Source organism: Bombyx mandarina, chromosome 09, assembly GCF_030267445.1.
Source record: "Bombyx mandarina strain Sakado chromosome 09, ASM3026744v2".
Classification (NCBI taxonomy): Eukaryota; Metazoa; Arthropoda; class Insecta; order Lepidoptera; family Bombycidae; genus Bombyx; species Bombyx mandarina.
In genome coordinates, this window is record NC_143216.1 from 14,088,048 (window position 1) to 14,104,612 (window position 16,565).

The window sequence follows — 16,565 nt, forward strand, 5'->3', positions numbered from 1 at the left end:
AAGTTATCAATAATTTCATAAAACTAGTGGTCCCCGCAGTAGTCGGAATTCGACTTTAATTAATTGAAATTAAAAGTTTAAACATTATTAAGGGTCTATCGTCAAACATTATTATTATACTTCTATAATAATACAGATATTAATATATTCACCAAAACTACACTATAGACAAATAATATTAAAGACAAAAAATATTAATCTATTCTCAAATTGCCCACAGACTTTAAACAATATCAAAAGTTTCACAATTGACCATACACAAAGAGTATATTTATACGTATGTGTTGTGGCAAATACATGGTAGTGTGTGTAATGTTTTCGTTATTGATTTAATTTATTTTTTATGCACAATTTCAAAAAAATATTAGCATTCTGCACTTCTTCTCTATGTTATCTATAAGTGTGGGAAATTTCATACTCCTGCGTCCGCGCAATTTTCGTAAAAAGGAGTATAAAGTTTTTGCTTCACGTATTAAGATTATTATTATATACATAGATAGACGAGGCAAATACGTCTATTTCATATAAATGGATGAGGTTTAAGTTTCTGTCTAGGATTTTGAAATGTATATTTTATGCTCAAAATCAGTTTAATTAGAAATTTAACGCGGAACAAAATTTGTAGGATATCATTTTACAATACTGACTACAATAATGTATAGTTTCATGGGGCATAACAGTGTGCAGAATAACGATTAAGATATCATTTTAGTTATGATTATAATGAAGAAATAATTTAATAAAAAAATGTTATTATTTAATTTCTTATCATTCATGAATGTTGCCGGCCTTAAAAATAATGAATGTTCTAATACGGAAGCGACCAGAAATATGAAAAAAAAAATCAGTGGTAAAAATACTCCCGTTGCCCTCCATACAAAGACTTAAATACTCAATACTTGAAACTTATGCAATTTGTTATTTGAAACGACTGTTATTGATCGAATTTGAGTTCTTGACAACGGTACTGTTCAGCTTATTGTTACTACTTAATATCAATAGAGCTGAAATTATTTTGAATGCGTTGTCTGAGTTAGTAAAACTCATTAATAAAATAAGTAAGATATGCGTTTTGAATAATTATTCGATAACTACTATACCTTTAGTATTAAAGATAAGGCAATTGAAGAAAATAAACATAGTCTTAATAATAACAAGCAATTTATTAGCCCTCAGGTGCCGTGTACTCATCACTATAACCGATTACTACACTTTAACAATTTATAATGGACGCGCAAATTGGATTACTACATTATGAACGTCGCAAAAAAATCACGAATCAACTACCTACGCGATTCGTTACGAAGTACATTCATGCATGAGCTCTGTTTACACGTTTTTGTACAAAGAGGGGGAGCATTGAAGCGTCTAAATCATCGAATGCATATTAATTACTATTACGTAAAAGTACAAAACTATTTGACGGATAGTAGCTCGCGTGGGAATACGATCGCACGCTTCTACTCGTAATAAACACTTCACAGTTTTTAATCGAGTTTATTTGACTTTTGTACATTCACCAACTTATTTCTTTCGAATTGACATAAGCATAGATAACTGCACAAGCTTGTCATGTTAACGGAGCTGTGATGTCCTCGTAGGAGGTTCGGACCACGGCCCGAAAAAAAACTTTGATGTCAGTTTTTCTTCGGTAATCATCCCTAAAAATTTCGACAATTAATGCGAAAATCGTGCGCTAGGTCGCATGTTTGAGACGGGGTCACAGCCCACTGAGTTTCTCGCCGGATCTTCTCAGTGGGTCGCGTTTCCGATCCGGTGGTAGATTCTGCGAAGCAGTGCTCTTGCTAGGGCCAGTGTTGGCAACACTTCCGGTTTGAGCCCCGTGAGTTCACCTACATGTTCAGGCGAAGCTGAAATAGCCTCTCAAGGCTTTTAGCATAGGTAGGAAAAAGAAAAAAAAGAGACGGGGTACCGTTTTATTATTGCCATTGTAGGTTCTGAATAGACAACATTTACTTTTCAGCTTCACATCAAGAGGAGGCAGGAAGGTGGTTTATGTGTGGATCTACAACAACCTATCAGGAGTAAAAATAGTAAACATGTCTGCTAAAAATGAATTTAGACCGCCAAGCGGAAATGAATTTACATCAAATTATAGACCATGCATTTCCCCTGCTTGTGACGGAAGTGAAGTGACACTCAATTATTATATTAAATATTCTTAAATAGTGTTTTCTTTTTTAGCATTTCTGTCGTGGCCTAGTGGCATCACACTTTTCAATGAAGAAGTCACAGGTTCGCGATGAGCAAAGTCGATGAAATCACACATTAAAAAAAGAAAAAATACATGAATGTATGTATATTGAAATACAAAATAAAACAAAGTTATAATATTTGAGGGCTGCTTTATCTTATGTTCTCTAACCTCTTTTATTGTTCTTAGTGGTTTTTTTTCTCTTTCAAACTGGTAATAACAAAAGAAAAGAGAATATGTAAATATTGGGGCGAACACTATAAATAAATTAATTACAGATCCGAATCATGAATAATGGGTACACAATGCGATAAATAATATCTACTTGAGAACTTGTAACCTATATTTTGCTTATTTCAACCTTGAAACACTCATGTATGTATGTATTTTGGATTGAATGATGGTATAACATTTATCTAATTCAATTAATTGTACTATTTGATTTTAGTCTTATGTCATTGTAAGCATATGCTGTGAAAATCACATATCCACCAATCTGGTAAAGACCTAGCCTGTCTATCTTTAAATTGATGAATAATGTGCATTTGGAGTTCTCGTGTCTGCTTGAGTAATTAAAATTGACATGATAAATTATTCGATATATGTATAAAATATATACGTAATGTATAATCAATTAATTACAAAACTTAAAAAGTTACACAATTTATATAATTACTATATATATAATTTCTATAATTTTCATCGTACGTGTTATAATTTGATACTTTAAAAAAATATTGAATTACTGACTATTTAATTTCGCTGCATAATATATTTCCGAAACAAAGATTAGAGATTCCTAGTGCAATCTTAGTCTACGTCTATGTTGTTGTTCAATCATCGGGCAGGCAATTTTTCTAAATATTAATCCAATTATTTTTTATAACAAATAGGTAGAGCCGGAACCCACAGCTCACGGCCAACCTAGTGTTAAGTGATTACCGGAGTCTAAAAGTGAACCATGAGACATAAGGTCGAATTTTGATTACATTATATAACTACAGTCTCCGGAATACAACATGACAGTCAATTAAGCATTTTTTAGTTATTAAGCAGTGTTTGTTTTATTTCCTAAATCCACGTCCAACAATACATTGACCTGTACTTTTCTGCTTCAACTAGCTGGTTGAGACAATCAAAACAAGTGTTGCGTGACGTCACGGCCCTAGCTTCTTAGCTATTCATTAAACTGATTAATCACAACAGTGCAGGTGATGCTTTGTAAACACGATACATGTTTTTGTTAACGAATAATTTTTTTATGTATCCAATCGTGTCTTCAAGTTTCATATTTGCCTCTTGTTAAAAGCGCGTAGTAGCGCTTTTGTAAATATGTATTATTATTCTCTACATAAGTAATTTTGGAATGGAACTTCGGTAGACATTGTATATCGCTGCACTGCAGTCGGTTATTCTTAGGCCAGTTTTATTCACATTTTTTATTGCCTTTTTAGCAGACGAGCTACGGCCCACCTGATGGTAAGTCATCACCGTCGCTCATGGACGTCAGCAATGCCAGGGGCAGAGTCAAGCCGCTGCCAACCATTAAGTACTCCCGCAAGCCTCGTTTGAAGAAGGACATGTCACATGCAAGATTTTGACAATGATGATAGAAATAAGTCAAATCAGCTTGATTGATATTACCTTGGCGTAGTAGTAAGCGGTTGACGGAGTCCATGGATACTTCACTCTAAAACACATCGAACTCTCAATTGTATTGTGAAAAGGATGCTCCACACAGCAAACTGGAAGGATTGCCTCGTCGCAATAACACGAAGTTACTATCGTCTGTGCGGCTACAAATACACTCTAACCCGAGTAAGATTGTTGCAATCTCATTATTATCAATTTATTACATACGGATATCTCGTTTTGAACACACATTTCACGCTACGTACATTTTCCTTCGAGATAAAAATGAAATGCGTTTTGTAGTACGTGCCTTGCCTGGTCTTCGACGGGATTCACACTTTCATTTTATTTATGCAATCACTTATTTAAACAATTAATATATTACTAGAGGTCCCGCAGTAGTCGAAATTCGACTATAATTAATTGGAACTGTAAGTTTGTACACTATTATGATTGTATTTTATACTTCTATAATCACAAATTTTGCCAAGGCTACACTATAAAAAAATATTAATAAAGACAAACAATATTTAATCTATTCTCAATTTGACCACAGACGTCAAGAACAAAAGTTTGACAATAAATAGTATGCATGCGTGTGTGCGTCAAATACATGGTATGTAGTGTGTGTAATGTTTTCTTTATTGATTTAATGTATCTTTTATGCATTATTTAAAAAAAATATTAGCTTTGTGCACTTCTTCTCTATATTCTCTATAAGTGTGGAAAATTTCATAATCCTCCGTCCGCGCAATTTTCGTAGAAAGGGATACAAAGTTTTTGCTTCACGTATTAATATATAGATAATGACATGAAATACTGCATTCTCTAATTACACAATAATAAAAATATAAATTCTGTGCCTCAAAAAAGAAAAGCAGTGTAATTTACTGCCGTATCTGTCACTCCATCAAGTTTTGAAATTTAATAATTTTAATTCTAAATGAGTCTTAAGTGCGTGCGGTCCCGTAACATAAACAGTGCTAGAAGATAGCCAGTAATGAAGAAGTATAAAAAACACTCGCTACGTTTGGAATTTTATGGCTTAAAACTGAAAACATAGAGGCCATATCGAGCCTCATAGTAGCGATATGTTCACTTTTTTTCCTTTTTTTTTTTCCTACCTTAGCTGGTAGCCTGAAGCGGCTATTCCAGCGTAACCGTAACTAGTAGGTGAGCTCGCGGGGCTCAAACCTGACGACGATGCTAACACGAACCCTAGCAAGAGCCGTACTTCGCAGAATCTACCACCGGATCGGAAACGCGACCCACTGAGAAGATCCGGCGAGAAACTCAGTGGGCTGTGTCTGAGAGTTAGTACGAAGATGTCCATAATATGATTTCCACTAGTTACCAGAAACTTTACAAATATAGCCCAATTTGTGTTAAAAATTCCATATTGAAAAATTAACGAAGAACACAATATAATTATTAACAGGAAACATTAAAAAAATTACAAAAACACGAAAATTACCTTATAATTTACACTCTCAGAGATATTTATTTCCTTTTGCGAATAATTACACAAATCCGTTTAGTCACTCTTAAAATTCAGTAAATAAATGAACCATTTTATCCGGACAAGCTTACAAGAAAATGCTAAGTATTTTTAAATGGAGTTAATTATAGAATTAATCATGTTTTTAACCGACCATATCGTGCTCTTGGATGATTAAATTACAATTAAAATTCGTAGGCTTTTGTGATTTTAGTATTTTAGATAAATCAAGGCGTAGTCTCCTGCGAGGAATTGGGGGAGGTGGAGGATCTTGGCCCTCCTCGTCTCCCTCTTCCTCTCTGGAGGCGCCGGAGTCCGAGATAACCCGATCCGTTACCCCCCTCAACCGGGTATCCGTAAATGGATTTCCCAGCGTTAAAAAAAAGGCATATTTTAGTTATAAGATAATCGCAAACATAAAGTTTTGTCGGTAGATATCCGTAAAGGATTCCGGACACTCTTTACCGGTCACTTACACAAAATAAAAACATGGATCATAAGTAGAGTTTCGGCGATCCCGATTTCGTAGACCCAATTTTTAAAAATCGACATGTATTTTTATGTAATAAATATGAGCGAACGTAAAAACCTTTTAAGAGAAATGCGAAAAAGAAACATGTGGTTTGGTGTTAAAAACGATTGACCCAAGAACCGGTTCGCGTCGTGTGCCGAGTTTCAAGGAACCGCCGCAACCCAGCTAATTCGGGTTTTTAGACGGCGGAATCACTGTCCATCATTACATTTAAACTAATGGCCCGAAGCACTGTAATGGCTGACTGATTGTTAATAACATTACGGTTTTAGGTCATTGACAAGTGTGTATTCGATACGAAAATAATCGTTCAAGTTTCTGAGGCAAAGCAAACAGCTAACTTTTATTCAGTCCTCAATAGGCATCATGGAAGAACTTATCTTTTTTATTGCCAAAGGCTCTTCATAAAAGGAAAAAAGTTACTATTTTGCTGGTTGCTGTAGAAAAAAATCAAGCTCGTGGTACATATGGAACATTTCAAGATATGACGTATGTCCTGCTTCAGACAAGGTTTGAAAGGAGACCTCAACGGAAGACAGCGACTCGTCTGCCATGATCCACAATTGACGTCAAGTAATTACCGCCCAGTATCATATGAAGCAGAAGATGCTTTTGAAGGTCATAAATAGGTCATACATCTGAAACCAACCTCAGACCTTTGATTACAATAAATCAAATCTATGTAGATATATGAAGAGTGAAACAATGAATCGTTGGATTCACGCGTCATTAGAAGTCACCAGCCGAAACTGGCGAGACCCCAAAGTTAAAAGGCTGATGCACACGGTCAAACTGCCCCATCAAAATTACCATCCCTTTCCTTTAGTTGGAGGGAGACCGGCCATCCGTGCAATGGCCACTACCTGTGCCTGCGAATGTACCTGTATTAGGGCTGCCACGCAATAATATCAAATTTTAACAATCAAGTTTTAAGACTACCTTTAAATATTTTTAAGGTGTGTTCGAGTATTATTCGAGGTTACAGTATATTATTCCTGCCTATTTCGCTGCCTGTTACTCCAAAACAAGATGTCTAAAGATAGTTTGTTAGTATCGCTAACTAATCCGTAAATACTGAGACCGTCGCTGGTGTTCGCTAATAAAACGCCTATCTAGAAGGAAATATATTTAGCAAAATAATTTATTAAGACATCAAATTCTACTTTTTAATTATCTATACTACCACCAACAGAATTTAGTACAAAAAACGTAATTAAAACTACTTTTCTGGTTTAATACCGCATTTTTTATTGTCATTATATGTCTTATATTCAACGTTTTAAGCACTTTTATCTTGGTTGTTCACAGACGACTAAAATGTAATCAATACATAAAAGTGTAATAAATAGAATGTAAAATTTAATATCTGGGAATATTCATTTTTATATAATAAATACAGAATATTTCATACCACTAAATGGTAGGTTGGTATACTCGGTGGTTTAAGCATTTAAAATACGTTTCTGTATTTTTATATAATTATTTGTATACTTTCGTTTTCATTCAATACATTGGTAGGTCAATTCTGCAAAATATTATTTACATACATAAAACACTGTGTCGTTTGTACCATTAACTGTTGAAATCTTGTACAATTTCAAATATAACATTAATCTTATTATATCTATCACAATTACTTACTTATTATTCGAATTGTATTAGCAGTATTAGCATTAGTTTTATTTATAAAAAAATCTTCGTGACAACCCTGGGCACACAAAATCCCAGTCGGTGATTATGTATAAATACGTATAGACTATGAACATCATCCGTCTCGCTTCCACAAGCACACTAAGTTCTGTTTAATAGTTCTGTCTCTGTTTAACGTTTGCGTTGAAGTCTTTTACATCGACTTCGTATTGTAGTGAACATAAAAGTTAAAACTGAAGAAATGGTTAGTGAATTTCCAAAAATATAATTCGTTATGATTTGTTTATTATAATCTAAAGGATTCGTGATTTTCTCTTGACCGTCTTTGGAAATGTAGATTATGTCGTGTAATCTTTCTTTTACCTACGTTAAAAATAATGCTATGTGTACGCTTTATCTATAATTTAAAAAGAAGTCCTGGTATATTTATATATATATGACTTTATTACATAAGATTTATCTATATATATATATGACTAAAGGCATAGTTATAGTCGGATTTTTAATTAGACGAAGCCAGCTGACAGTAGCTAATGTCACTTTGTGAAATAATGTTGCTATATTTAAAGTAATAGTGATGCGTTCAGTTCTCGTTCAATCACATAAATGAACAATGAGTGTGAAGAGTTAATCATTAATTTCAAACTATAAAAGAATATTATTTATATTTTACAATAAAATTGTATTAAAGTGATCCAATATAATAATATGTTACTATTGGTATGTAACTACAATCAGTTTTTTTTATTTTCATTACCTATGTACCTATAATTGTTATATTTTATACATCTATAGTTTCAACTATATGATGCATTGGAAATAGGACAGTCTTACAAACTTCCTCGCAATGTTTTTCTTAATGTTTAAAACACTCGGTATTTAGTACAGGTAGATACCATAGAAACATAATGTTTCGTCGAAAACTCGTTGGTATGTACAAAACACGGCTAAAATTCGAACCCCGTGCCCGATATCGGCAGTTCGGCACACTAACTATTCACTAGACAATCGAGGCAATTTCATTAATTCAGGAGTTTTTTCAATCGTTCACTTTGTCACAACACTATTTTTATTTCATCAAAAACTGACAACACAGTAAACGTCAGTTTACTTCGTCTAATAAAAAATCCGACTATATGTGATAAATTTTAAGATGGCAGTTGCACTGAAATATCACATCTCGTGTGTTCTCGAATTAGTAATATTGCCAAACGTTCTATACCATTAAATTCTTTTTATATTTTATTTATTGCATTAGATGGGTGGACGAGCTCACAGCGCACCTGGTGTCAAGTGGTTACTGGAGCCCATATCGTCTTTCACGCATTCACCTTTTCGCTCATTCACCTCTCTATGTAAGAAAAATGTGCTATAAATAAGGTCCACTTAACGTTTGTCTACGAAGACAATTTGAAGTAACGCATAGTCGTAACTGGTAAGCAGATTCGATATTTATACAATAGACTGTAGTGTAGTGATTTGTAATTAATACAAGAGACTGTACACTCTAGAGCACTGAACTCAAATTTATATATTGAACTTCCAGAATGCTGTGGTGAAATATATAGTACATCTTTAAACTACAGTAAAATTTCCTATTGGCGCTTCCTTCATTCGCATTTTTACTATTCGCGGATTAAGAAAATGCGACCCAATTCCTATATTCGCGGCTAAAGATCGCAAACACTTTCATATACAGAATTTCAATATGTAGATATCCAACCAAATGTCCTTTGCAATCTCGTCGTCAAATCGACTAATAAAAAAGATAAATAGACCTTATTGGAACTATACCTAAAGTATGTGTTTATTTTGTCAACTATATAGGAACGTATCCCCTACCATCGCATATATGTAAATTACTATACCATATTCAAGGTTGTGTATTCGCGGTACATTTACGGAAAATATATCCTGCAAATAAAAAGCTTTTACTGTACTGGAACAAAATATTTTTATGTGATAAAATTAGTATACTCTTTAAATTACAATGCCGCTATATTCTGAGTACCTATATGCTTAATAAAAATAAAAAAACAACACGTGTTTTGAATTACAAATTTATTGTGAGTGAAATATCTTCAATCAAGTTATTATCAGTATATTCTTTAATGTATATTCTTCAATTTATCTGTATACTTTAGGTATACCGTATAAGGTTCGTATTTTAAATTAGAGGTTGCTGGGCTCAACAGGGAACGCGGGAGAGGAGGGATGAAGGTCCAAGACGGACGCCACAAAACCGGCCGCGATCAGATTACAATATCTGCTTCATACAAATATAATTCAACTGCATTTTACACTGTAATCAATTTGTGTATTAAACTTTAAATACCTTTATGTCGCGTTCTATTTTGCACAACCCTATAGAATAGTACGTGTAATAAAAGCTATTTAATCTGAATTGGGAATAAGATTTAAAATTCGATACCATAAAAATACATTAGATTATCTAAATTAAAAAATAAGTCACATTTCTTAGATAAACAAAATCAGGATAGTAAATAAACAGAGGCTACCTTAGCGCTGTGGTACAGAGCGCTGTTCCTTGTCATTTTTGCTTTAGTCATTTTGTCATCTAATTCACTGCACCGTTTAAATCACTTTCAGCACTTTCATTGTTTCCAAAGTTTATTTATCGTTCGTATTAACAGAACGCACGCGTTTTCGTCCGTGTTTACAATCAGAGTTCGTACGTGGGAGTGCGGTAAGCGATACGTCAGTAGCGACGGTAGCGCTACTAAAGGTAGCACGGTGCTTTTCAGAACCACGGCACACTAACGCCACGTGCGGTTAAGTTTGTAAACTGTAGTACTACGAACTCAGGAGTACTCGGGACCTTGATTCCGAGGCTTCGGCCCGCCATTTTGATTTTAAACTAGAAAGTTGTTGCGAGAGTTATACTACGAGGAAGAGCGTGGATAAAAATTTGGTGTTATACTATGAGGCGTCTGTATTTTAAATAAATGTGCGTATTATCAAATTTGAGTTTTTTTTTTTTTTTTTATTGCTTAGATGTTTGGACGAACTCACAGCCCACCTGGTCTTAAGTGGTTACTGGAGCCCATAGACATCTACAACGTAAATGCGCCACACACCTTGAGATATAGTTCTAAGGTCTCAGTATTGTCACAACGGCTGCCCCACCCTTCAAACCGAAACGCATTACTGCTTCACGGCAGAAATAGGCTGGGCGGTGGTACCTACCCGTGCGGACTCACAAAAGGTCCTACCACCAGTAATTACGCAAATTATAATTTTGCAGGTTTGATTTTTATTACACGATGTTATTCCTTCACCGTGGAAGTCAATCGTGAACATTTGTTAACTACGTATTTCATTAGAAAAATCGCGCGATACGAATGCAACGGACGTCTTATCCTTTAGGCCACGACGACGTTGGATGTTGAGCGATAATCTACTCAGATTCATCGAGAAAAAAACTAGTATCTATACAGCTATGTACTCATAAATATAATCTTTAATTGATTTTATTAATTCATGCCTCTAGAATGACTATTATCGCCCCAACATCCTCCTATCCAGTCTCCTATCGCTATATTGCTCAAATCCTGATTACCTAATGTCGACTTAACACTTCGTATATGATAGGCAAGTTGCTAACTATAAAATATTTGCCAAATGAAACTGCAAACAATGACAGGTAATGCACAACCCACCTTACTGAATACGGGCAAGCAAAAACAACATCCACCGAACTCGAACAAGATTAAATTTCATATTACGTCAACTCCCGCTCTAATTACGTATCGAGACGAACGAAATATAAACTTTAACAATGAGTCAGGTTCTAAGAATAATGTTGAAATTACCTGCCGGGTTTTTTATCTATGGCAAAGCAGGTGATTATTTTTTTTTTTAAATCGGGGAGACGTGCCAGGGAGCGTTCGCTAACGCTTCGGGAGGGTGAGTTATTGTGAGAAAACCTTTTACCGTTCTTAACACTTCTTGGCTTATTTCTTTTGGAACAACATTCGATTTTATTCATTGTATGTTGTTTAAGGAAGGAATGAGCGCAAGTTTCATCAAATGATAAAGTCTTTGGCGTCACAAAATAGACTACTTATTTAGCAGGTACTTCATTTCGGATCCTTCGGTTCCACTAACGGTGCTTTTAGGTACCTCAAGCACCGGTCATCGTTCTGGTCGAAGGGCTCGACGAGTAAATTAACCCGCAGACACAGCCCACTGAGTTTTTCGCCGGATCTTCTCAGTGGGTCGCGTTTGTGATCCGGTGGTAGATTCTGCGAAGCACGGCTCTTGCTAGGGTTCGTGTTAGCAACGTCGTCAGGTTTGAGCCCCGTGAGCTCATCTACTAGTTCAGGTTACGCTGAAATAGCCTCTCAAGGCTATCAGATTAGGTAGGAAAAAAAAAACCAGGTTCTTGGTATAATCTAAAAAGATATCCGAGCTCCTATATTTAAGTATTTTTTTGACACGATTTTAGATACGTCTGCGGGCCGCTCACCTATAAAACATGGGCTCGTGTCGTTTGAACAGCCCTGATACAACACTTAATCTCCCCATTGTAATTCTTCAATGTTCATTGTCCATATGTAATGTTTTTGGCTATCTTTTGTATGTTTTCTATTATCCCATTAACAAAAGAACGTTAAAACCATAACGAAAGACAAACGATAGGTATTTCAGTTAACTATGCAAGTTACTGACTGTAACTCTGTGAGCTGCTGAGATCGTATTTCCTTTATCTCTCGCACAGTCGTTATAGTCTGTGGTAGAGATATTAAAGCCCGCCAAAATTTTTATTGTAATATCTGTACCTTTTAATACTGTAATGTTTTTACTGTAAATCTGGTTTGTTTAACATGCAAATACACAAGAATTACTTTTTTTACGTTGTGTTGTTGTTTGATTTAAAACCGTTAAATACCTTGTAATTTGATCCCCAAAAATTTATAAAATTAATAGATTAAGTGGGATTAAGGTATATTGTGAATGCAATTCTCAAAAGAAAAATTTTCGAGGGGGCATCCTAAAAAGACTCAGTCTGTATGATCTTACGTATGCCAGAGAAGGTTGTTAGTGCAGAATGACGTATGATAGGCCTGAATCTAAAAAGAGGACATACTGCGCGGATCCTACTTAGTGGGATAAAATATCGTCAAAAAGATGAACAAGAAGATGTGATTACTGGACGTATGGTATCGTAAACTTGTCCTGCTTGTAAAAAAAGATAATATATATAGTATGCACCGATAACATTGCCCATTTTGCTTCCTTCTCTGGAATCTGAATACAATACCTATTAACAAAAACGATATTATCTGTTCTAAAAAAGACTAAAAAAAAAGCAGAAGCCCTGTGTACAGACGGTAACTATACGATTAACTTGATTCACATTCCTTATAAGTAAGAACGCAGAAGAATCACATTAACTATGGCTTCGCTCTTACTGCTGACACATAACCCATTAGTTAACCAGTCGGGTGCGGGGTAATTACGCAAGTGATAATTACATGTATAACGATTTATAAACATGTACTCGCTTATTGAGTTGTGTTCGTAAAATAATTTCATAAATTATAGACAGAGAACGCCGTTTTTGAATTAGGAGTGGGGAAGCAGTTAAGATGCCAGTATAATCAAGTGTTCCTTTTTATAGGACGATTTTTTTCTTTTTTATTGCTTAAAAAAAAAAAAAATATGTATGTATATTTTTTTGCGTTTCCTATGCAGAGGATCAGGATACGGTCCGTTTTAGGGTGGTTGGTCAACGTGGCTTACAGCAATGCCAGGGCTATAACCATACGCTCGGACAATACCATGTAGGAGAGGAATCGTTCCAGAGGCGAATGCTACGTCGTTGAAATGATAAACGCCCTAATGAATCCGTGAGATCAGAATTTTCGGCACTTTCTGAGTGTCACAAGCCCTGCTCAGCGAAAGGATGAGATAATTTGGCGTGAAGCCTTGATTGACTTAATGTTATGCTATCAGATCCTCCTAATCGGCTCTGGGTGCTTTTAGGCACTCTAAGCATCAGTCAGCGTTCCCATTCAACTCGTCGAATGCGACGAAAAGAACCACTAAGCTTCTCGCCGGATTTTCTCAGCGGGTCGCAATTCGGATGCGATGGTAGATTCAGCAAAGCACTGCTCTAGCTAGGGCAGATGTTAGCCAAGTTAACGTTAAGCCCCGTGAGCTCACCTACCAAACTACACGTATTGGAATAGCCCCTTGCGCTACCAACGATGAGGCAGAAAATAATAATAACGCAATGCAATATGTATCCCGATTCGAACTCTAGAAACTAATAGTGATACATACCATTGATCTATATATACATACATTCAAAATATTATTCACAATTCAAACAAGTGTTGAATATAATGATTGATAGGAATGTATTTGTAAAACAATTTTAGATTAAACAGTTGGATTGCATACGGTCAGTCATTCGATAAGGTGATAAATCTTATGATAATGCGGTAAGGCCAGTTTGAAATGTTATGAAAACAAAGCTTCGTAAGTCATAAATTACCAAAAACGTTTTTTGTGGATGTGTTTGGTATTTATTAAAAGGTAAACGTATGCTTCCTAATCACAAACATTATAGTAGACAGTACTACCATAACGTGAAAAATGTATTTTAGTTTGATTTGAAAACATGTGTGTATGATCTTAAAAGTCAGCGTCAGCGTTATTATTGCCCATCACCACGGATTAACTATTAGCATTCAAATGGAAAGTTCCCAAGTGAGACAAAATGACTTCTTTTTTGGTCAGGGGGTCTAGCCTCTTGCATAAAGTCTGTGCCTGGGGCGCATGGGTTATGTAGGTCTTGACGGTCGAGGTTGTTGGGAGCGGGCAACGGACCCAAGGATAATTTTAGAACCCTACCCACCAAATGACTCCCCTTGTCTCTCACCCGTCGTACGATCTTTGCTCGGGGAGAGTAGGGAGCTCGAAACTACAACCAGACTTGCACAACAGACAACACTGATATGTTTAAAGCTACACCCCCTACTCTTGTTCCATACCGTGTTCCTACTACTAATATTTTAAGAAATTAATGGGTGAAAAAGGTCATTGTTCAACTGGTGTTAAGTAGTTTCCGGAGTCTTTAAGCACACCAAACCCTACTCTGAATGCATCCACCACCATTGTAGTGTACAACTGCAGTGACGTGTGAGAATTGAAAAAAAAAACATCTTGCGCATTTCCGCCGCTTAGCAATGGAATTGAAGCTTTAATCCTATGATACAATGTGGACACGGTGTAGGGCCCATTGGCCACATATATTAGATACTGAAATAAATGTAAGCCGACCCATGTAAGTGTGTTAGAAGTTGAAACTTTTGAAGTTTTTGGTAAAAACAGGTTTCCAAAAGGTCCTCCACGAAGTTTGAAACCAAAAAGCTATTTCATGTTTCCACTTACAACCCTTCGTGTTAACAAAAAAGTAATTTGAAAGGGATCTCTTAAGGCGATTAGTTTAAGTGGTTTTTAAAAAATAACGTTACCTCAATTTATTGTTCAAAGATAATTGAATGAACAAATTAGTTACTTTTTGAATCATCAACAGTTCAATATCCTAAAATTAAAATTTATTTATTTGAAAAACAAACTACTATTAAACTACTACTACTACAAACAACTAAAAAACAAACATTACTCTACTATGTGGATGTTACTGTACTATGATGAATGTACTATTATACTATGTTGACGATAGGTCTAAAAACAAAAAAAGTTTCTTCCATTTACTAAGTAGATAAAGAATAAAAATTCAATGTCTAATATTAATTAACATTACGAATGAGTAATGAATTATTATTAATTAGTAATATATTCTGTTAATATTATATTAATACAAACAAAATGAAAAAATATCAAAATCGAACTACAAATATAATTAAAAATTTAATCATATTCCAAAAATTTCATAATTTCCATTCAAACATGAACATACTGTACTTTATCAAAGAAAATATTCTTCATCGACAAAAATCGTATCATGTACTTACTCTCTGCTATACGATCTATGGACAAATGTATCGGAACCATAAATCGTTCAAGCCCTGGACGGTTGGAAGGTTTCTTTAAAACTATATTTATTCGTTAATATTATTTTGATATTATCCTTTTGCAAACCATTATACATATGAATACCAATCAACTTCTAAAAGATTTTATTTTGAAATAGAAGAGAAGCGTCTTTGTTGTTAGAACGTTTGAAAATACCAATGACCACGTCTTTGTAATAGTAATTTGATATATTTAATACCATCTCTTCTAATGGGTCTAGGTTCGTTTTGTGAACGGTTGTTTTGAGTCTTGTCTTGCATGTATATTCAAATATGCTTTTACAGGCACCAGATTCTCATGACTTTATACAGTCTATCATCATAAGAGTTCAATGTACAAAACAAAACTTCCTGGCGTTCGCATTATCTATCTTTATAAGTAGGTTCATACGAAACTAGAGACTCCGAAAAACCTGTTTTGATACTAACACATATACTATCAAGACCTTTCTACGTTGAGCCCTAAATTTAAGCAAACGAAAAGCGACTCTATTTGCTGGTTAATTTAAGTTCTAAATACCTTGTATGTTGCTTCATCTACGTTGTAGTAGATCGTAGTAAGCCCAAACACGTTTCTTTTAAATGGAAGCGCTAACTTTCCTCAAAACGTCGTTTACCGTTAAAGGCCAAACCAAACACAATATTGTATAGACATGTTACAGTTTCGACAGTACATGTTTTGTAACACTAATTAACATCTTTAACATCTCTAATAAATACGAAATCGTTACGTCTCGAAGTATCAATGTAAATGTACCTCACCTTTGAATATTCTGAATTAGTTCGTGTAGACTTTAGATTGTATTTCTAATTCGATCGTAAAGTTCATAAATTTGTATTGTTACCGATAGTTAGGCTCATCACGAATCTACAATGTTTTTACTAGCCCTATAACTAGATTAAAGTACAAATATGCAATTGATACTTCGGCATCATACCTAATAATGGGTGGTAGAATTGACCTTGAGT

The 16,565-nt window shown here is 34.9% G+C and overlaps 1 protein-coding gene across 2 annotated transcripts in view; it reads right to left on the reverse strand.

Moving 5' to 3' along the window:
• ec (ubiquitin specific peptidase echinus) overlaps positions 1 to 16,565 on the reverse strand; it is a 124,113-nt gene that overhangs the window by 48,867 nt on the left and 58,681 nt on the right. The window contains exon 1 of one of the 2 annotated variants that reach the window (XM_028170269.2): positions 10,047 to 10,269. The exons of the other annotated variant lie outside the window; for it this stretch is intronic. Coding sequence (XP_028026070.2) covers positions 10,047 to 10,097 — 51 coding nt within the window. The 5' untranslated portion in view covers positions 10,098 to 10,269. Of the gene's footprint in view, positions 1 to 10,046; positions 10,270 to 16,565 lie in introns of those variants that run through there. 2 annotated transcript variants of the gene reach the window in all.